At 39.8% G+C, this 21358-nt stretch overlaps 1 protein-coding gene across 1 annotated transcript; it reads left to right on the plus strand.

The window, feature by feature from the left end:
• Positions 1 to 2727: 2727 nt before the first annotated feature.
• CPAP (centrosome assembly and centriole elongation protein) lies at positions 2728 to 19065 on the plus strand. The gene is made up of 16 exons (XM_074148183.1): positions 2728 to 3238; positions 5254 to 5377; positions 6202 to 6435; positions 7615 to 7759; positions 9291 to 9396; positions 9515 to 11156; positions 12568 to 12700; positions 13524 to 13689; positions 14479 to 14718; positions 15343 to 15442; positions 16722 to 16819; positions 17543 to 17641; positions 17742 to 17882; positions 17979 to 18063; positions 18161 to 18281; positions 18873 to 19065. Exons 1-16 carry the CDS (start codon positions 2813 to 2815, stop codon positions 19063 to 19065), a joined length of 4053 nt encoding a protein of 1350 aa, XP_074004284.1. The 5' UTR covers positions 2728 to 2812.
• Positions 19066 to 21358: the final 2293 nt, after the last annotated feature.

Genomic DNA, 21358 nt, shown 5'->3' on the forward strand with positions numbered 1-21358 from the left:
TAACAATACTATTGTTAGCAATGGATTATATTTTTAGTAGAGAGGGAGCCAAAAATATTTTTTTATTGTCCAACAACAGACCATGAACTATCTGTAGTCCTGCAAGGCCTTCAGTGTGCAAGTGAACTGAAAACAAACCTCTGCTGTATTTTCCTATTAAAGATGTGAAAGGGACTAAATGTGATGCTGTGCTTTAAAAGAGCACGAGTTCAAATCCTTGTATTTTCTATCACAGTAGCTTCCCACTGTTAAAGCAGAATCCAGCCTGAGGACATCACGTAGACAACATATTCATAACCGCCAAAATCAAAGTGCAGGAAAGATAATGGGAAGTTTAGCAGAAAGAGCCCCGTGGAACTACAGAAAGTTAACAGCGGAAAATAAAACTAGTAGTGGGCAACGGAAAGGGTTCCCTGGGTTTATACAGCCTGGAGCCCGGGTTTGCACCTGCCCAGAAAAGCTGCAAAAAACGGTCACAGCCTGCGAAGTACCACAAGTGTCCTGGAGGGTGACACTCTGCCGCCCAGTAGAGTTCAGAGGAAAACGCTAACTTCGCTGGGGAAGACAGAGCATGCCTAAAGCACAAAATGTCAGAAAGCCAGGGGATGCTTTTTACTCATTTATCTCTCCGTTCCTCCCTTACTGCAGCTATTTAAAGCTTAAAAGGGTGTAACTAGCCCCAATAAAAGCACGGTAAAAGTCCGAAGCACCACCCCTGCATAAACCCCCACACCCTGCGAGGCTTGGTGACAACTCACTAGAGAGGAATCTCCTCACACACCGCGCCGGGACGGCCGCTGGAGAACTCTGCGGAGTTACAGCCTTCCGCCTCGTCAGGAACGGCCCTGCCCGAAGAGAAACCCCGTCTCTCCGAAGGGCCACCGGACGCGACGCAGAAAGGGCCCCGGAGCCAACCTCCAACTGCGGAAGGGAGGGCGGGGCAGGCCCAGCCACCGGAGAAACACCCCTCCGCCTCGATCCCCGCCGCCTCTTCCCGCCCCTGGCAGCCCCGGGCAGGAACCGGGGTAGTGGCAGCTACTTCCCTGTTGGTGCTCGTCAACGGCCTTTTCGCCGCCGAGTCTCTCGGGAGATGTAGTTCGAGGGCCGGAGTGCCGCCTCGCCGCTGGGCGGGGAAGGCAGCGCTTGGGACTACAACTCCCAGCATGCCCAGCGCCGGGGCGGTACCCGGCCGGTGGCGCCGGGAGGCTGCGGGATGGCGGCAGGTTTGTAATCGAAAGAGAGGGGTGGCGGCGGCGGCCAGAGCGGAGCGGTCTGAGGAGCGACGGCGGGGTGTTGCCGCCCCGGCACCTGTGAGGGGCCGTGAGTCGGAGCTGTCACGGTGTGGGTGCTTCGGGGCCGGGGAAGCGGCGGTCTCCGTGAGGGCGTCGCGGTGCCGCGGGCTGTGGCGGTGACAGCGCCTGTGGGGAAGGGGAGGCGCCGGGCCCGGCCCCTCGGTTCGACCGGAGAGTGTGGCTGTACTCTTCTCCCTACCGGCGGCCTTCGGGGGGGATTCCTTCGTCCCTCCTCGTCTTCCCGGGACGGGTCAGCTTCAGCCCTCGCCGGTTGTTTCGGCTGGCGCGGAGGCGCTGCTGCCCTTGGGCTGCAGGGGCAGCTTTACACTCGGCGGGCGGCCTCCAAAGGGTCTCCAAAGGTGACAGGAGAAATCGCGTGTGAGCCCTGTAGGCTTGGATTTGCCAGTGCAGGAACCTGTACCTCGCTGGGAAACTCCCGCTGGTGTCTAAAAACAGAAGGCAGCTGAGAAACCTTTCCCTAAGGGAATTTCTCTGTTTCTCCCAGTCATGGTTTCAAACTTTGATTGAAAGTGTAAGCCCCGTTACAGCAGGAATATTGAGTGAGAGCTGGTATGAACTGATCTCTTGGGAACAAGGAAGCTTTAAGAAATTATTCCCTGAGCAGCAGGAGCCTGGGCCGCTGCGATTGTCTGTCCATGACACCCCATTTGCACAGGCAGAGGGTTAATTGCCCCGGGACTAGTCTGAGGTAGCGGGGCTGAGTGGTCAGGCTCTTGCTGCCACATCATCATCGGTAGCAGTTCTATCTCTTTTTCTTCCTCAGTGAGGAAATCACTTTAGGTCTCCCATCTATGTGAATTCATTCATGTTTTATGACACTTGTAGGAATTTGGTTATCACTGAAACTGTTGCGGTTGTCCAGCTTCTTTTAAGTCCATCCCCAAAAAAAGTTTGTTGGGAGGAAGAAGCTAATGGGCAGTATGATTGTAGAGTTTCGATGAGAAACTAAGGAAGACACAAAAATGACAAGTACTGCATTGAAATATGTGCAGTGGAACGTTTGTATGTAGATGGACATATGCATTTGCATAACTTTGCATTAATATGAAGGTCCTGGGCGGGAAGTCTGTCTTTCAACTCCTCAAATCACCGCTCTTCTTTTGTTGCAGGGACTTTAAAAGAAAAACTCTGAATCCCTCACTGTACTACTGAAGAGAATATTATACACAGCTTCATAATTTGATATAATATTAGCTGCACTCAATCCAACTTTTAATCTTACTGTTTATTTATGTTGGCTTCCTGCACAGAAAGTCTTCGTTACTAATTGTCTAAATTGTTCCTATTGCCTAGGGAAATGTAGATTGTGACTTATTTTTATAAATACTCTATGTTGGTTTTAAGAGAGTAACTATCTTTTACTGGAAATCTGTTATTATAATTTTCTTATTTTGTTTATCTGCTTACTATCTAGGTACTAAAAGTCAGTAACCATCCGTACCAAATACCTGGAACTTTGAAAGTTTTACTGTCCTAACGCTACATAATGTGATATTGTTATGTTAATGCTATATCAGCACATAAATTGGAATACAATTTACAAGATGCCAACTGTTGAAGATGCGAGTAGTGAACAAAACTTCATCGCACATTGGATGTCCGACTGTTCCCGTGCTGGAGTCTTATTAGATCCCAATTTTACTGGTTTGAAAATCAACAAAGTAAATGTATTATCTGGACCTGAAAACATCACAGCTTTCCCTGCTGAAGTGTCGCGTCTTTCAGAGAGCTGTTCTGTAAGTGAGGACTCCTTGTGTGAGGAAGAGTCAGGCAGCACTTGTACACTTCGGCAATATCCCACTGAAACATCTTTTCCAGCAGCAGCATATAACGCAGAAGCTTCTGAAACAGACTTTGTCCATGGTGAAGTGGATGGTCAGAATAAATCTGATCACAGCGATAGACTCTTACAAAAGCTTGAAAAGGTATAAGTTCTAGAATTCCTTGACATACATCGATTAAGATTTTGTTTCTGCATATGATTTGTCATACCCGGGAGTAAGCAAACTCTTTGCAACTTACAGAACACGTCAAGCTTAAAAAGCAAGTCCTACATCATAGTTATGTGTGTATAAAAATTGGTCTCCTCATGATATGCAGTTACTGAGAGCCTTAACTTCTGTTATTTCCAGCTGGCACAGGTTCCAGTTTAAAATGAAATGGTATTCAGTAGCAGTGTACTTGTTCTCAAAATCTTTTTACCTGGGAAGGTACCCACAGTTTTACAATGTTCCATTATTTCTTCACTTCAAGCTGTGGAAACGGGGTGCTGGTCGTTGCAGTGGAATATCTTCACCACAGATATTCACAACATGGTGGAGTTGTATGTTCTTGTATCTATAGCAACATCTTCTGTTAGTTCTCAAAGTAGGTATGTACACCCATATACCTGGTTCTCTTTGGAGGAAGAGAGATGTTAGTGTTGAATGTGATGAAGTACCCAAGACATTGGGACAAAAAGGTCCTGGAATTCCAACGCTGTAACGTTGTTAATTGTTTTGGTTTTTTTTTTTCCAGTGCAAGCATGTCAGTTAACCCAATGTTACTGGCTAGATGTTTGCTCGTACCTCTTCCCAATTGCTATATACACACTGCGTAAGCTGAAGGTGTTCAGAGGCACTTTAATAGATCTTGCTGTTAAGGATTAAGAACTCGCTCACCTCCCTGTCCACTCTGCTGAGAGCTACCTCAGCACAAATCCCTATGTCTGTTCACTCAAGTGGGGGGTGTGTGAGTCCCTAGCATAGAATTCCACAACTTACCTGGTGCTATAAAAGTTTTCTCCTCTATTTTACATGATAGGAAAATATTTAATCACTTTTTCAGTATTGTTAGCAGTATCAAACCGTGGCTAAATGACTGATATCAGCTGGTTTAACAGTATCTTAAGAGGAATTCTTAAGTCTCCTGTCTTAGAAAGTTATTGACAATCTAATGTGTTACTGAAAAATGAATCTGATGTTTGTAATGTCGAATGTAGTTCTGGATGTATGAGATTTTGTTTTCAATTTGGTTTTCTGAGGATATTATTATAGGAACAGGTAGAAGCATGATTCATTTAATTAAATGAAGGGGTTGGAGATGAGACTTAGGTGATCTTTGGATCTTGATCATTAGCTCATAGCTTCTACTTGCATAGTGCCTTACTTGTGTTTTCACTGGAATTTTAAGGAACTACAAGGGAATTTTTTTCTTTCCTGTTGGATGACAGCTGTGGTCCAGTTGTTCATCTGTGGAAGGATTTCATCAGGCCTCCTGTCTGTCTTTTGGAGGAGCTGAATCTAGTAGATATGTATGTGTTGGTGACAGAGATGGACATGGAGGCCCACCGCCCATTGCGGTGGTTTGGTAGGGTGTGGAGTGTCCTGCCTTCATATAGCCCTCAAGGCTGGTCTTGAGGCAGTGTCAGGGACTCCTGCTACACAAGAAAATGAAAACTGGATTACTGCATTTAAGTATTTTAATTCTTTTTTTCTGGCAGCTTCATGAGTCTTAATGTTCTGTGATGCTCTTTTTCCCCTCTCTTGGTCCTTTGTATCAGTACTGTTCACTGTGAGATCTTGGAGAGAAAAAAAACTCCACACTTTTTCTAAAGCTTTAATTATTATGAAGTGTTTCACATTTTAATAAAAACATGTCATAGTAGAAGTTAATGTTAAAAGAGCAGAATTTGAATATTTTTCCCATGCAGTAGAAATGAGTGTTCTGATTCCTATTGTTTACAGATTGGTCAATTAAAGACTAGTGGAACTGTTGATTGACCAAACTGGAAATTGCATGTGCATTCATAGCCAGAAAATTCTTAATTTCCTTCACATTACACTTACCTAATGGAACATCTTTAAAACAAGAAATACCAGTTGTCTTGATGACTCTAATCTTGTGGTACATTTTAAGTAAACCTAACCTCTAATACATTTTTTTTTTTTTGTTTGAAAAGCTGAAGGAATTGCAACAACAGAAACAGGAACAGCTAAAGAAACAACAGATGGAGCAACTTCAAAGGCTAATGGAAGAGCAGCAGAAGCTACTTAGCATGGTAGCTGGCCAGACAGCAGTTCTTGGTAAGTTGAGAAAGAAGGTATATGAGGCACTTTGAGTAAACTGAAGAATTTAATCTCATTTTCCAGTTAAAATCTGAAAGTGTATTCAGTGTTCTTCATCTTAAGACTACTTGATTAGTTAAAAACTGCTGCATCACTTCAGAGCCTGAAAGTTGAGTGCTACTGTAGAAGGAATACTATTTTGTTTTTATAAAATGCTAACTGTAATTGTAACTTGATTAATATGTGCTATGATGGGAGCCCTTGTTTCGAAGAACATATTTTAAATATAAATAGACAGTGTAAAAGAAACAGTTGCTCTCCTTTCTGATTAGCTGTTTCTCACACTTTTGATTGCTTTAAGCTGTTATTCTATCCAAAGGAAGTGGTCCCTCCTTGTTTGTGCTCACACAGCACAAATTTGTTCAGGTGGTGAACTGGACTAGACTGGGAGCTGATCTGTATTGAAAACCAAACACTTATAACCTGTATCAGTTTTCCAGCCTTGTTTGCTGTGTCCAAAGGGAGGGGCCAGTGCTGGGCTGGAAAAAGCTTTCAGAGTTGAGCAGGAGTATTTTCTTTTGTTGGCAGTCTCAGTCCAACCTGACTTAAGTGAATATCTTTCTTTTACTCTGCCTATCTGAGAAAAATGAATTTAGGGTTTAGCATTAGGAGAACGAAATCCAGATTGCCATATCACTTATTCTTGCTCAGTAACATAAGGGTGGGGACTGGATGATCAATCTTGCCCTTCAGTACCATTTCTTTTCTCCTGTGGAACGCTGATGCTGTCATGCAAATACAATAACACAGCCTTTTTTTTTTTTTTTTTTTTTAATTTCAAGGCCATACTGTAATGGCTGAAAGTCAAAAGCTAAGACCTGGGCATTCAGTGGGCTCAACAACTGTACACCAGTTGGGGTCATCTGGATATCAGAATCACTTTGAAGACAGAGCTTATGCTCCGATTATTTCTCCACATACACAAGACAGTGATCTCTTACAAAAGTTAAACAACAAAGAACGCACCTCAACTTTGAAGAGCAGTCCTTCAGAAGTGTCTGCCTGTGGGAAACAAGGTATGTATGTGCCTCTGAAAATGCAGAATTGTGTGAAAAACGAGGAGGACAAATATATTATTGTTTAGTCATTTATAGAAGGATAACTTTGTGTGTGGTGATTATTTCTTTTTCCCCTTTGTAGTTACTGAGCATAATTTTCTTTTACTTATTAGGAAGATTTTATACAAGTGTTGGTTTGCTTAATTTGTTGGTTGCTTTACTGACAGCTTACAGACCTCAGTGTTCCTGTTGATGTCCGTGTGAATTTTGTTAAAAGCAGCATGAGGAAAAAATAAAGTTCTTCTGTTAGTATGAAATGCTTGTCCGTTTTTGGAAAAAAAATAATCTTTACTGCTAAATCTTATATATGTTAAATACTGGGAAAATAGCAAATAATGACAATTATTGGATAGCTGAATTGTTTGGGCTGAACTGTACCCACGTTTTCACATGCCAAATGGAAAATAACAATCTATCCAGGGATATGGAACGTCTTCAGATCAGCTCTGTTGTGAGGATTAGTAACTGAACAGGAATTAGGAGTCAAAATGGGTTGACAAAGAGATCCCGTCATATGACTAAAAATTATTTGTACATCAGAAGCAATTCACTGGAGTTGTTTATTTTTCCTCCTCAGTTTTACCATTGGCACCCACATGACTGCTATGCTGCTGTGATTGGAATAGTGGTTTGGGTTTTAATCCAGCAGTTTAATAAGGTTGCTGAAAATCTGTAGAGGTTTTTGGGAAAAGGTATGAGATTGCATTTCATCATACTTCATACCAGCTTTAAAGCTTTTAATCAGATGGCTTGGTCTAAGAGGATGTGAAAGTATAAATTGATCTTAATTTATATATGCATACATGGGAAACAGAAGCTCAATGAGAGCTCTTCAGCAGAGCAGGCATTGAAATTTGTTCAGTTGTTTTATTTTTAAGCCATAAATTAACAATCAGAATGGCTTATTTAAGGTCTGTGGAAAATATTTAATACATAATTGGATGTTCCTTTAAAAAGAATGCTCAAATAAGAATTAATTTGGGGAAATCTTTGGACTATTTTATGTAGGAATTCAGACTGCATTACCATGAACCTCCCTTCTGGTTTTAATCTGACCTGAATCCTGCCTAAAGTATGAGCTGAAAACTGATTTGCTGTTCGGGAGGGGAAAAAAAATAAATTCTTTTAATTTCATAGGGAAAAACATGGGGTGTCCAGAACAAAAGATGGAAATATTAATGGAGAGTGAAGATCATCACATCAATCCTTTATGTGCGGAAAGTGCAGATCTCTCTGAAAACTCCAGCGGAGGAAAAGATTTATGGACTAATACAGAGGAAAGGTAATTCGGGCCATTATCATGCAGTTTTTATCAAATAGATAATATGAGTTTGGTTGAATTCTGAGTCCTGTTTGAAAGAGTCTGATATTCTCAAGCTGTGTAACCTCAACCAAGTATTCCATTTTGCTAGGTAACGTGGAGACCTGTAGTTAATAGAGGCTCTGGCTTGAAATTGCTTATGCTGTGAAAGATGGGATGTTGTGTATTGGCTGAAGAGGTGTGTATGACCGGGGGTAATAATAATTTAAAAGCACATTTTAGTATAGGCTTAGTATCTAAGCAGTTATAATTACTGTTCCCCAATTAGATTTATTACAACCTCCTATCCACTGTTATGTGGTGTAAGTAGTAATGTGAAGGAGGAGTGTAAGGCTGTGGCTTTTTAGTTTATTACCAGGAGTTATGTTTGCTTAAACATCCCTTCATGCCTAAGTAGTAATAATAGTGCTTGTGGTAGAAGCCTTCTCATGTATGGTAAAAGCTTTTTTTATAGAGTTGGTAGAAGAAAAGTAGTGGTTGGCATTGTTTTAAAGCTCTGCCTTGTCTGCCAGGTCATCACAAAAACAAAAAATACTTATTTCAGGCTGTGGTGGGTTGAGCCCAGCTTGGCAACAAAACACCCACCCAGTCGCTTGCTCACGTTGTCCCCCAGAGCAGAATGGGAGGGTATCAGCAGAGCAAACTCAAGAGAACTTCTGGGTTGAGATAAAAGTAGAGGAAAGGTGGGGGAGGGGAACCCCAAATGATGCAAATGCTGTCACTCTCCACCTCTCACAGGCCGACTGATGCCCACTTGGTCTCTGAGCAATAGCTACTTTTGGAAGACCAAGCTCCCCGTTTTTACTGCTGAACATGATGTTATATGGCATAAAATATTGTTTTGCTCAGTTTGGGTCACCTGTTCTGCCTGTGTCCCCTCTCAGCCTCTTGCGCACCCCCAGCCTACCTTGCTGGGTGTGAGGGAGCAGCATGAAAAATGAAACACAGCGTAATAGTTAAAACATTGGTGTGTTATCAACACTGTTGTAGTCAAAAATCCAAAACTCAGCACCATATGGGCTGCTGTGAGGAAAGCTCACTCCTTCCCAGCCAGACCCAGTACAAGGCTGTGAAGGAGGAAGGAGAATCAATGGGAGAGAGGTAAGGAACACGATCTCAGTAGCATTACCAAGTGGGAAGGTAATACTGTAGAAGTTGGCAATATGGCTAAAATATGAGTGAAAGTTTGGTGGTCTGGGCAGAAGAAAGGGTCACCGAGAAAAGCAGTGAAAGAAGAAACAGCAAAACCTGCATACAGTATCTTTTAGATATGTATATTAATTATAGCAGGGATTTGATAAACCATTTCTCAAATGATAAACAGCTAGGTGTTATAATGCATTTCTCAGATTAACTGATACTTAATGACCAAATTACTGCATAATTTGTCATCTTTTATGTAATTACATCCCAAGTCTTTGAATAGAAGTGACATTAAACACAGTTATTTTATACAGAAATGTAAGACTTGATTTTTTTAAAATTACACTAGACCTATTAAAGCTGCGATTCAGGAGAAGAAACAGACATTTGAAGAATTCCTGGAAGAACAGATACAACTAGAAGAGCAGCGTCTGGAGCAAAACCAGAAGTTACAGGTTTTTTTTTTTTTTTTAAACTTTATTGTTCACTATATAAATTCCTGCTCACATGTGGGAAATCTTCAAGCTGTGTAAGGGGCTCTTTAACTTTTTACTTTTTCTTACCCGTTTTCAGGAGACAAATGGATCAGCCATTCAAAAACCAGTGGTCAAACGACCTTTCCTGAAGAGAGGAGAAGGCTTAACAAGATTCACTAATGCCAAATCTAAAATTACAAAACTTGGAGAAAACACCCCAAAACTTCAACAAAGAGCTTCAGATGACAGAAATGTTATTAAAGTGGACAGATCACAAATGCAGAAGAAAACCATGGCTCCTGGCAAAGAACTGGTTTCTGAGAAGCCTTTTGTACCGTGTAAAAAGTATAACAACCTTCATAAAGCAAAACATTGTCCTATTCAGAAGACCCTGGTACTCGGGAGTCACAATGGAAAAAATATCTCACCATTAGAAACAAGAGTGCAACTGGGAAAAAATCGTGATGGACAGGCGAGAGATTCTTTCCCATCAGAAATTAACAACAAAATAGAAAATAAAGAGAATGTAGAAGAACTTGCTAAGTCTAACACTGGAAAAATTGGAAACAAATTACCTGGCACAGAAAAGCCTCAGTTGTCTCACGAGCTGGCCAGTGCCTTTTCTAATTCTAAATGTCCTGTAGGTCACTCTGTAAAAGACCCAGAACTGTCTTTTGAAGTTTCATTTCAGCATAAACTGGAAAACTGGGAAAAAGAAAAAGAAAAAGAGAATCTGGAATTAGATGAATTTCTGTTTCTAGAACAAGCTGCAGATGAAATATCTTTCTCAAGTAATTCCTCATTTGTGCAAAGGATCTTAGATCAAGATCAGCAGACTTTAAAAGGCCGTAGAATGTCTTCTACCCCTATCAAGGCAAAAGAGCAGCAAGTAAAGGCACTGGCTGTTGAACTTCTAAATAGGAAAAATCAAAAGGCAGACTGTATGACACAGGGAAATACAAATGATAGAGCAGTTATGCATACAGTCTCAAATTCTGGAACAGCTTTTAGAATGAAGGATTCATTGGATAAAATGGACAGTGTAATGTTTTCAGCTTCTTCCATGACAGCAGCTCCTGCTTTAAAAAGTAATCAATGGACTGTAAATGAAGATAAGGGTGAGGGCGATGATGATACTACTACAGATTCGGAGAGTGAATCTGAGACCACACTAAAGCATGAAAATGATAATGTCAAGACATCCTTTATGAGCCATAGAGAAAGTGATCCAGAATTTTTTGATGATGGAAGTTCTATTACAGACATCAGCAAAGAAAGCAAAAATGGAGATGCTGACCTTGGCTTGTCAGACAAAGGTTGCAGTGCATTGTCAAAGCAAAAGATCAGAAAAGCTTCAGACCACCAGAGAAGCATGTGTTATATAAGTAGGAGTAAGTTTGAGTTTGACGATGAAAGAACATGGAGCGATCTTGATGAAAATTATGTAAACAGTGATTTACCTGAAAAATATACTAAAATACCTTTACAGCTGGACTTTTCCAGTAAGAATGATACAACTGTCCCAGATAAAGCAATAAAGAGAAAAGTTGCCTCAAAGAGGGGAGATGGAATGTCCAAAGAGTCTGCAGTGGACAGTGACTCAAATGGACCTCCTGTATCAAACCTGATGATGAAACTGTTTCCTTCACTGAAACCGAAACACAAGGCAGGCTGTCACTCAGAGCCCGACATCAAATCAAACGTGGAACAGGAGCCAGCAGCTGAAAGAACAGCAACTGGTAGGAAATGTTGAAGAGGACATCTATTACAAGTCTTACCTTCTAACACTTAAGCTGCAACCTGATATATATACCAAAGGGTGCTGCAGGGAATGGCCCCGTTCTCAGCTTGCATCTGGTGTCAGATCTAACAATTTTGCAACTTGCAGAATGAGTACAATGAGTGAAACCTTTTTTTTTATTTTTTATTTATTTTTTTTCCCTGGAGGCTAGATTTCTGTCAGACCAGATCATTGAATTAACAATCTGGAGCTGCTTGATCACTGTTTTCAAATCTAGCAAAGTGTCAAAGGCATGCCAAAAATGAGGTGGTACCTCCCTTTCCAATGACAGCGTGCATTTACACCACAGTAGGGTAGTGCTATGGACTGTTAGGTTACCTTGTTCTCCTTATAAAATATAAGGATGTGGCACCCCTGTTCATATTTTCTGACAGTAGTATAGTATCTAGAGAATTCATGTGGAATATGGGAATCATGGATTAATTTTTCTGCTTCACCCAAGTTGATTTCGACCACATGGTTATAGTCTGGGGAAAGACTGCTCCTAATAGCTCCTGCTGAAGCTGTTGCATTTATGTGAGATCATTAAAAATGCAATTGTTCAGTGAAAAGCACAATGGCATAGCCTAGCATTTAAATCTCTTCTCTGTAAGGTGGGGAGATCTTGGTTTCAAACTCTGCTCCAGTGAACGTTTAGGATTTTCTTTAGGTTTTTATGAGAAGTTCCTATGAAAGCTGCTATTTCTGCTTATTGTTTTGTGGAGAATTGATTTATCTGGAGATGCCTGCTAGATGCTGTTTGTAGGAAGAGAGGTAGGGGCTTTTTACTGAAACTTGGAGCACTTAAGGGTCAATGAGGCAACTGCTACATCAGTATTTAGGCCCTTGCCTTGCATACTCAGAAGCAGATTATTAAAACCCTGGGAGTATTAAGTAGTGACTGAACAGGAAACTGGGATGGCAAAAAAGCCCACAAATCTTATTATTGGCCTCTGTAATACATTTCACATTTGTGATGGGTGTGAACAGACTTTGTTGTGAATAAAACTTGGAAAAACTTCAGCCGTAAACTTCCCTGTTTGATTCTTGGCCCTTATATCTTCATTTAATTTCTTTAGTTTGATGTGAAGCCCTTCACATTCCAATTACTAATATAGATTTAGTTCTACAAAGATGATATACTCAATATTTGAGGTATTTGAGTAAATAGTGCAGAGTGCTTTAAACATGTCACTTCTCTGTTATTTGAATAGTATATTTTTTTTGCAATACTACTACTATCTCTAAAATAGTATCACTTGATTTTTATTTTTTTTTTTTCATTTTTTTTTTAACTGGTATGTGATAATTGTTTACTTCAGTCTGATGGATGCTGCTCAGATAACTTGTACCTGGCTGTTCTTTGGCAGGAAACACTGTTCCATCCCAGGTACTGAGAGATACACTCACTGAACTGGAAACTGAAATAGCGAAATTCAGAGCTGAAAACTCAACTCTAAGTAAACTTCGTGAAGAAAGAGAGCATGCCTTGGCAAATATCAGGTAATTTTTAATTGAAATGTTTTGGTGTATTCACCCACGTAGTATGTTCCAGACTATCATAATGTCCAGTTACCAACAGCACGGGTAAATAATTGCTGTGTTTCAATTACAGTGGAGACATAGGTCAAGAAACTGGTTGTTGCTCTAGGTATATACTGAACTGTAATTATTACTCACACACAAATTATAATATTAAGAACCCCTGCTAGTTCCATACCATGCCCTTAAAGGCTATAAATGGGAGAACTAGTATATTTTTGTTCCAAGTCCTAAATTGGTCTTGCAAAGCTGATCTTCATGCTAGCATGATTGATGCTCTACCTTTGGATTGGAGAATATTTTCATTTGAACTGGGGGGAATTATAAGTGACACATAGAGCAGAATAATTATCTCTGTTGACTCAAATGTGGCACACCTGTTCCTACCAAAGTCACTTTAGTTTTGTTTGGAAACAGCATCGTGTTGTTGGCTAATATTTAATTTGTGACCTCCTGCTGTTAGTACATTCTCTTTCCCCACTAATTTTGGGGGAACACTGTTCTACTGCTTTGAAGAGTGTTGGAAGATCTTGGCCAAAGCTTTGTTAAATTTGGGATAACTTTTATGACTGGAAGATATAAAAATAGAAATTATTGGATTTAGAATGCTAGCTGTATGACAATTCTGACTCCTTGAATTAGTAGTATCATTTATAGTTATGTCTTCCTGCAGGTAACAGATGCTGGCTTGGAATCAGTGACCACAGAGTTTTCATTTTCTTCCTTAAAATCCAGATTTGAAGTAGTTTTGACCTAAAACAACAATTTTGTTTCGTAATTATAGGAAAGAAATTGCAGACTTTCAACAGCAGAAAGCTCAAGAACTGGCTGAAATAGAAGAATACAAAAAAAAGGAAATAAAAAAACTGCAAAAGGAGCGTAAAGTTTTTGAAAAATATACCACAGAAGCTAGAGCAATTCCAGATAAAAAAGAACGTGATGAAATTCAGGTATAAAAACTATGTTATTCTTCTAGTCCACACAGGAAGACTTAAATTCATTTAAAGGCAATTGAGTACCAAATTCTACGTTAATTGAAAGGTTGTAAGTGATTTTAAGATGGGAACGGTTAGTAGACAAGGCCTAATTGAGGAAGGAACTACAGTCTTCACAATGTTGTTTGATGGTTTTATGGCAAACCCCCCTGCTGAGCAAATATTTTTTTTCACATTTCCATACTAAAACCTGCTCATGTCTATGGCAGAATTATCTTCAACTTTGATACAAAACTACTGTAGTTAATATTAAGTTGTAAGTTTTTATTCGTGGTAGTGGATCAAAGTGCGAACTAGAACTGTCCTTGAGTTTTATTCTGTCTATAACTTGTACAGTAAATGTAGCAATCTTCTGCAATTTTCAAAGTCACATTTTGTTATTACTCATAGGTCTAGAGGTATCAGAGATCTAAGAAACAAGATTTTTCTTCATTGTCAGGATGTATGGTACACGAGGTGCACAGACAAGTTGTATTAAACATCACATGGATTTCCCTCCTCCTTCCCTACAAATTTTCCTAACAACTTCATTTGTGATTGAAGCTGAGCTTATGAAGTTGGTAAAGTAAATAATATCTCTTTCAGCGAAAAAAACCACCCTCCTCCTTCTCTGCCCCATTAAGCTGATCATGGTTTTTTGCCACTCTTGTGCTTTTTATTTTAAATATGCTTGTATTTCTATTAGAACGTTAAAATATTTTAATATATTAAAAAATGAAATTTATAAACATGCATTTTTCTAAGGCTTTAAAACAGCAGGTTGCAGAGCTACAGGAGGATTTAAAACGAAAAGAGGCAAAATGGTCAACCACTCATCGACGCCTGAAAGATCAAATAGAAGCTTTAGTAAATGAGAATATGGAGCTAAAAGAGGAAGTCAAAATTATGGAGAGGTTTCGTCTAGAAGCCTGGAAGAAAGTAGAAGCTGCTGCAAACAAGAGGAAAACAGAACATTCTGGGATAACTTTAAAAAAAGCAGAATCTGTAAGTTATTAATGTTGGTGTCTTAATTTCATCTGTGTGAATATGCTGAGTTTTGGATCATAAACTCGGAATCCAGTAGCTACAACCTAGATGTTTACTTTTCATTTACTGATCTTGGGCCTCCAGTAGTGGTGACACAGAATTTTGTTAACGTCACATTCTCTCCAAATGTGAGTGTTCACAACATGCAGCATTCATTCTGTTGAGGAACTCATCTTAGAAATTCAAAATGATGTGATTGTAAGAGAAAAATCATAGATTGGATCTAACCTGTGAACCCCTGCACCTCAGGGATCAGCCAGGCAAACCAGGCTGCTCACCATTGTCTACAGCAGCTGTATTTAGTTTCGAAACTAAATTTTGTAAGAATTATTCTGGATTGCTTGCACCAAACTAACATTCTGCCGTTGCTGGTAGTGAGGCAGCAGACAGAGGAAGAGTTCCAAAGTACAGCTTGGGCTACCTCACATAAACCTTTCTGCCGACTGAATCTCAAAAACGTAGTTTGTGCAGAAAGCTCCCAGTAAATTTCATGTCGTGTGGTGTATAAAGTTTTTGCCGCTGCATGAAGAGTTATTGTTAAATGTCACGTAAACCACAAATAACTTTCTTTCTTTCTTTTAGTGTCTACCAAATAGAGGCCCAAAAAGTCAAACTGCATCTCTGCTTCCTCCAGTACAGAAGGGCAGCAAGATAAATGGCAAAAGTTATTCACAAGCAAAAGGTATAAATGTTTGTCTAATCAGAGAATTCTGATAATTTTTTAAAAGAACATGTGGATTTTTGCTTTTATTAGAAAGAGCGCATCACCACCTTAGAAGTAGGTAGAGAATAGGTTGTAATGGACTCGTTGAGCATATGGATAAATACCTTGCAGGGTAAGATTCTGGCAAAAGCTGTGATGAGACCATTCTGGTCATGTTTGGTGCTCTGGAGCATACCAGAAGCTGCGTTCTGTAATCCAAAATGGCATTCATCATTGACGTTCTTCAAGCCATGGATGTTGACTAGATGACTATGTTGATGTCAGTGGAACTGCTGTGTCTCTTCAGAATCTTCTGTTAGCAGGGTCTGTAATCACACGGGCAATGCTGCAGGGTGTTCCTTGTTCATGGTTAGGAGCAAACGCTGTTGGCTGCTCCACCCCTTCCTAATGCATAGTTATAGCAGTCTTCCAGTACCTAAAGGGGGCCTACAGGAGAGATGGGGAGGGACTCTTTATCAGGGAGCATAGTGATAGGACGAGGGGGAATTGTTTTAAACTGAAAGGGAGGAGATTTAGATTAGATATTAGGAAGGGATTGTTCACTGTGAGGGTGGTGAGACATTGGAACAGGTTGCCCAGAGAAGCTGTGGATGCTCCATCCCTGGAGGTGTTCAAGGCCAGGCTGGATGGGGCTTTGAGCAACCTGTTCTAGTGGAGGTGTCCCTGCCCATGGCAGGGGGGTTGGAACTAGATGATCTTTAAGGTCCCTTCCAACCCAAACCATTCTATGATTCTATAATCACATACAGAAAGTACCTGGAGGGTGCTTTTTTGACACCTCTGACAGCTCAAACAACCGCTACGTTATCCGTTAGGGGAATATGTTCCAGAATTGAAGCCCTTGCTGGTTTTATTTTGGTGATCGGTCTGGTGCGCTAGGAGAGACACAGGAAAAGTCTGCCAGTCAGTTCCTGTTAAAAGGTTACATTAGTCTTCCTTTATTCATTATAAGGCATAACTAATAATGTTGTCTGGGTCCCTAGGGGTGGGAAAAAATTCCTTTGTAAATCTTCAGAAATGAAATAGGGAAGTGCAAGCATTCCACCTATTGCAGTGACTCTTCAATGACGTACCTGAGCGAGTTGGCTTATGCTGATTCTTTTCATAAAATATGCTGCTTTCCGTTTTTACTGCACTTAAATGTAGGTGTCTGGTACAACTTGACCTCCTATGTAACACTTAAAACTGTACTTTAATTTTACTGTCCAAATTAACTTTATTACATGTATCTGAGTAGGAAGGCTTTCTAGAACACCTCCATCGGCACCTGCTAGTGACAGAACCAACTCTGAGACCATGACGGCACTAGAAGATTCCTCTAAGACTTTTATGGTAGTAAGTCCTCAACTTTTATTTGATTTGATTTTTAAGGGGAGAGGGGAAACCCAAAATAAAACAATAGTTACTTGTACTTAAATGAGTATCTGGAAGTGACTGGTGAAGCTGTTGACTCAACTGATATGTTCTTCAACTGCAATTTTATTGTTATGACAGAAAATGGCCATGTAGTAGTCAATGCAGAATGTTTTACGTGTGTCTAGTAGTTGCAACATTCTTCGGCTGAGGAAATGAAATGAAATAATATTTTCCCGCTCCCTTGAATTTTGCAAAATGTTTTACCTTTTGAGGGAGGGGGAAAAAGATGGATATGTTCCATGTAGGGAAACCATGCAAGAATCTTGTAAATAGTTGGATTAATTCTTACATTAATTGTTGTAGATAGCATTTAGGTTTGAGACTTCATGCTTGAGTACCTTGATATGATTGACTTAAAGCACAGTTGTGTACCATGCTACAACACATCACTGAATTCCACTTCAGTCCAGACTACAGCTGACTACAGACAACCAATTATTGCTGAGTCTCGGTCTCTTTTACCACTTGAATTATACCTAGGACTTACATAGAACCCAGATTGTGTTTATGCCTTCCTATACTTGTCTTAGTCCCCTGATGCTCCTTCTTCTATCCTAAAATACCTGTCAGCCTAGGAAAAAAAACATGCATAAAGGCAAGACTTGATTTGAGTTTATGCTTAGATTATTGTTGTCATTTCAGGACAGCTCTCCTCAAGAAGCTCATGTGTCACTACAATCTGCACCTGCATCTACAGACAGTGAAGAGATAGAGAGAGAAACTGCTTATCCTGATGGAAAGGTAAAATGAGAGCTTGGCACCCTGAAATTCCACAACAGCTGTTGTGAAAGAGGAAGGAGCTGTGTGTTGGTTCAATACTGACCTCTATTGTATTGATTAGGTTGAAAAGGTCTTGAAAAACGGCTGTCACCTCATATTTTTCCCCAATGGGACATGGAAAAAAGTGGGTTCTGATGGGAAGACCGTAACTGTAACCTTCTTCAATGGGGATGTGAAGCAGGTTATGCCTGATCAAACAGTGGTATGTACCTTGCATCTTCTGCATTTTTCTATACTTATGTGCAATGTACACATACACAAAACTTCTCACTAGTTATGTTAAATCTGTTTTCTGCAGATTTATTACTATGCCGATGCTAAGACTACACATACTACATATTCTGATGGCTTAGAGGTCTTGCAATTTTCAAACGGACAAATAGGTAAAGAAATCATCCCGCTCAACCAACACTCAAAATTGCTGTCCATATATAAACCTGCATTTATGTAATAAGCATATTGTCTCAAAATACATTTCAGAGAAGCATTATCCTGATGGCAAGAAAGAAATTACCTTCCCTGATCAAACTATTAAAAATTTATTTACGGATGGGCAAGAAGAAAGTATCTTTCCAGATGGTACTATTGTTCGTATTCAGAGGTAAGTTTTCTCTTTTCAGGTACCCCCACCTGCTGCTGGGACAGTAGCAGCCAGGGCGCACTGACAGAGGCCTGTTTCTAAAGTTTGCATTTGAATGTACTGTGAACATGTATTTACTGTTTGAAATTTAATATTTTTTTTTTTTGTAGCTTGGAGGAGACAGAGATTGAATGCCTCCTTAACCTAGAGACTTTTCTGATTTGTGCACAATTCTAGCGAATGCGTGAGAACCTAGATGGGGGGAGCAGCAGGTCTGGCCAACAGCTGGTAACTGAGAGCGCTCAGAACATTAAGCTTTAAACTTCTTGGACTGTTGCAGCAATAGATTTAGTGCAGAGAAAGTGCAGGAGAGGCTCTGAAGTATAAAGAAGTCATGTCAGTTTTGCAGAAACAGGTTTTTGAGTACTAACCAGCTGGAGTGACATCTTAAAAACAGGCTTTTCACAAATACTGTAATTTTTTTAGTTCTTTCTTCACTTAGGCTTGCATATTTAAAGTTTGTTCTGAGACTGTAAGGACTAAACATAGGCTTAAGATTAATGTGTGCGAGGGTTTTTTTTTTAAATACTTATATGCATTTATTTAATATAGAGATGGAAGCAAAACTATAGAATTCAATAATGGCCAGAGAGAACTACACACATCAGAGTTCAAGAGACGGGAATACCCAGATGGTACTGTCAAGACTGTGTACATGAATGGACAACAGGAAACGAAGTACGTCTCTGGGAGGGTAAGAGTGAAGGACAAAGATGGTAATATTATCATGGACACTAAGTTGTAGGCAATGTCAAAACTGTAGGAAGTGTTAATACATCTGCAAAAATAATGTACATTCCTGTAAACAAGAAGTAAAACCCCTTCAAGCTTATTGTGTATATATTGTTTATAGTTTTCGCAAAATAAATTTATTTTTCAGTGGATGTTACTACATCTGAGCTTTTTCTTAACTTTTTCCCATTTCTACTTTTAAGCAGCAGTTTAATGATTCAGTATTCTGTTCATGTGTGGTTTAAAGGGTGCTTTTTAGATCAGCTGTAGATTATTTTACTTTAGACATCTAAGAGAAGACGACTCAATTCAAGGTAAAAAGTGCTATTGGAACCCCTGCTGTGGTGAAATACAGCAGGCACCCAGATGTAAGAGTCTGGGTATCAGTTTACTCATTGCTTGACTTAAAGGCATAAATGAATGGCAACATTCCTTTCCAGTTAGCCATAGGCTATTCTTTCTTCATAATCTTATTTATTCTTCATCTCACAGTTAGAAGGCAACAGCATTAGCAGAGCCCAAAGCGTTCTATTAACTGCTTATCTATATTCCAAAAGCCAGGACAAGTGAGACTGTGGGACAGATTACTCAGGCATGGGGGAGGAAACAGAAATCAACAAAGGTCATCTCGTCCAATTCTCCACTTAACAGGCATTTATAAACTGACTTGTCTTTTAAAACCGTGCAGTATCTACAAAGCAAAGTGGTACTGCCACTCTAGCAGCTGCTGAAAAATTTGTTTCAGTCTCTTGCACAGTAGACGATACTCACTTTTTTCCCCTCTGCCCTTTCTCCTCAGTGAAATCTTGTGCCCTTTTTTACTCAAGGTGTAAATCAGCTTGCAGTAGTTAAGAGCTATGCTCACTCACACCTAGAAGTTGCTTGGTTGGGTGGATAGGCAGGTCCTGGCAGTCTTAAACAGCAGTTCTTATGTAATCAGGTATAATCCCTTTCAAGATGGTTGATAAACAACTTATTTTTTAAAATTAAAATAAGGAAAGAAACATATTTTGAAGATAAGCACATAACAGCTCTACAGGGTATTTGCAACAGCATGTTATCACACATCTGATTAATACCAGAATACGTACTGAAACTCTGAGAGTGACCGTTGCCCAGAGAGGTTGTGTAGTCTTCATCACATATGGTTTTTTTGATAATGTAGACAAAATTCTCCATGAGGAGACTGAAAGGGGCTGAGCTTTAGAATTTAAAGGATATACTACACTAGTACAATAAAGAGACATCCAAAGAAACCTTACATACTATAGCAGTAAAGGAAAACAAGCTCCTCTTTATTCCAACACTTTCAAATGAACACTGCAGCTCCAGGAGTAGGAAGGAGGTGCAAGGACACCCAAAACACATCCATCTCCTCATGACTGAAAACAGTGAACACAGCAGCAATGCAAACATGTTCCACAACAAGGACAGTAACATTCCCCCACCCCCAACTGTTCACTCCATGTTCCAGACTCTGGTCCTGGAGAAGTCTGTCACCAAATACACTTGAAAGATAAACAAGAGTTATATCACAGTAACACAACTATCACCTTCCAAGTCTTATAGTATCTTGCTAGAACAGCTTTTTCTCCATTTCTTTACTACTAGACATTAATTCCATCTACTCTTATGAAAAGGGTATCACAGAACAATACTTCAGGCTGTAAGGTCAAAGGAGATTGAGACATGAGAATATAGTTTCACTATTTCAAGATCCAAGTGTTGGGAACATTATCTGTAAAAACATTCAAAGAACACATGAAATGGGAGGGAAAGGGACTACTTAACATGTCTCCAGTATTCTCTGTAGATAACCCATACTGTAACGCTTTTCATTTAAAATACTGCATGTTTGACTAGATGTATGGACATCCAGGTGTTATCATGGATCTGTCTGAGAACCACTGGAACTGGACACTGAGATCAAGTGCTGAAAATGAAGGAAAACAATTAATTTTGATTGTTTGGTCAGAGTACGCTGTCACACATCTGCAAGTTACCTTCCTCTGTTACTAGCAGCAAAAGCTCTTTCTGTTATACTGCCTTAGGGCTCTTTGTTTCAGTACCTGCTAGTTCTTAAAAATATATATACTGTGGGCTTCAGTAATATGTATGTAAAGAAATTCAATTTTTTAAACAGCATTTTATTTTATTAAAAGAGTGGAAGTATGGACAGAAGGGATTTTTTAAAAAACAAACTCTAATTGTCAGCATTACTGACAGTTAAGACTTTGCTTAAAACTTCTGAAATCACCCCTTCGCAAAGGTATGAATCTGTAGTTCATACTCACTGTACTTACACG

The sequence above is a fragment of the Numenius arquata genome, chromosome 1 (assembly GCF_964106895.1).
Source record: "Numenius arquata chromosome 1, bNumArq3.hap1.1, whole genome shotgun sequence".
Classification (NCBI taxonomy): Eukaryota; Metazoa; Chordata; class Aves; order Charadriiformes; family Scolopacidae; genus Numenius; species Numenius arquata.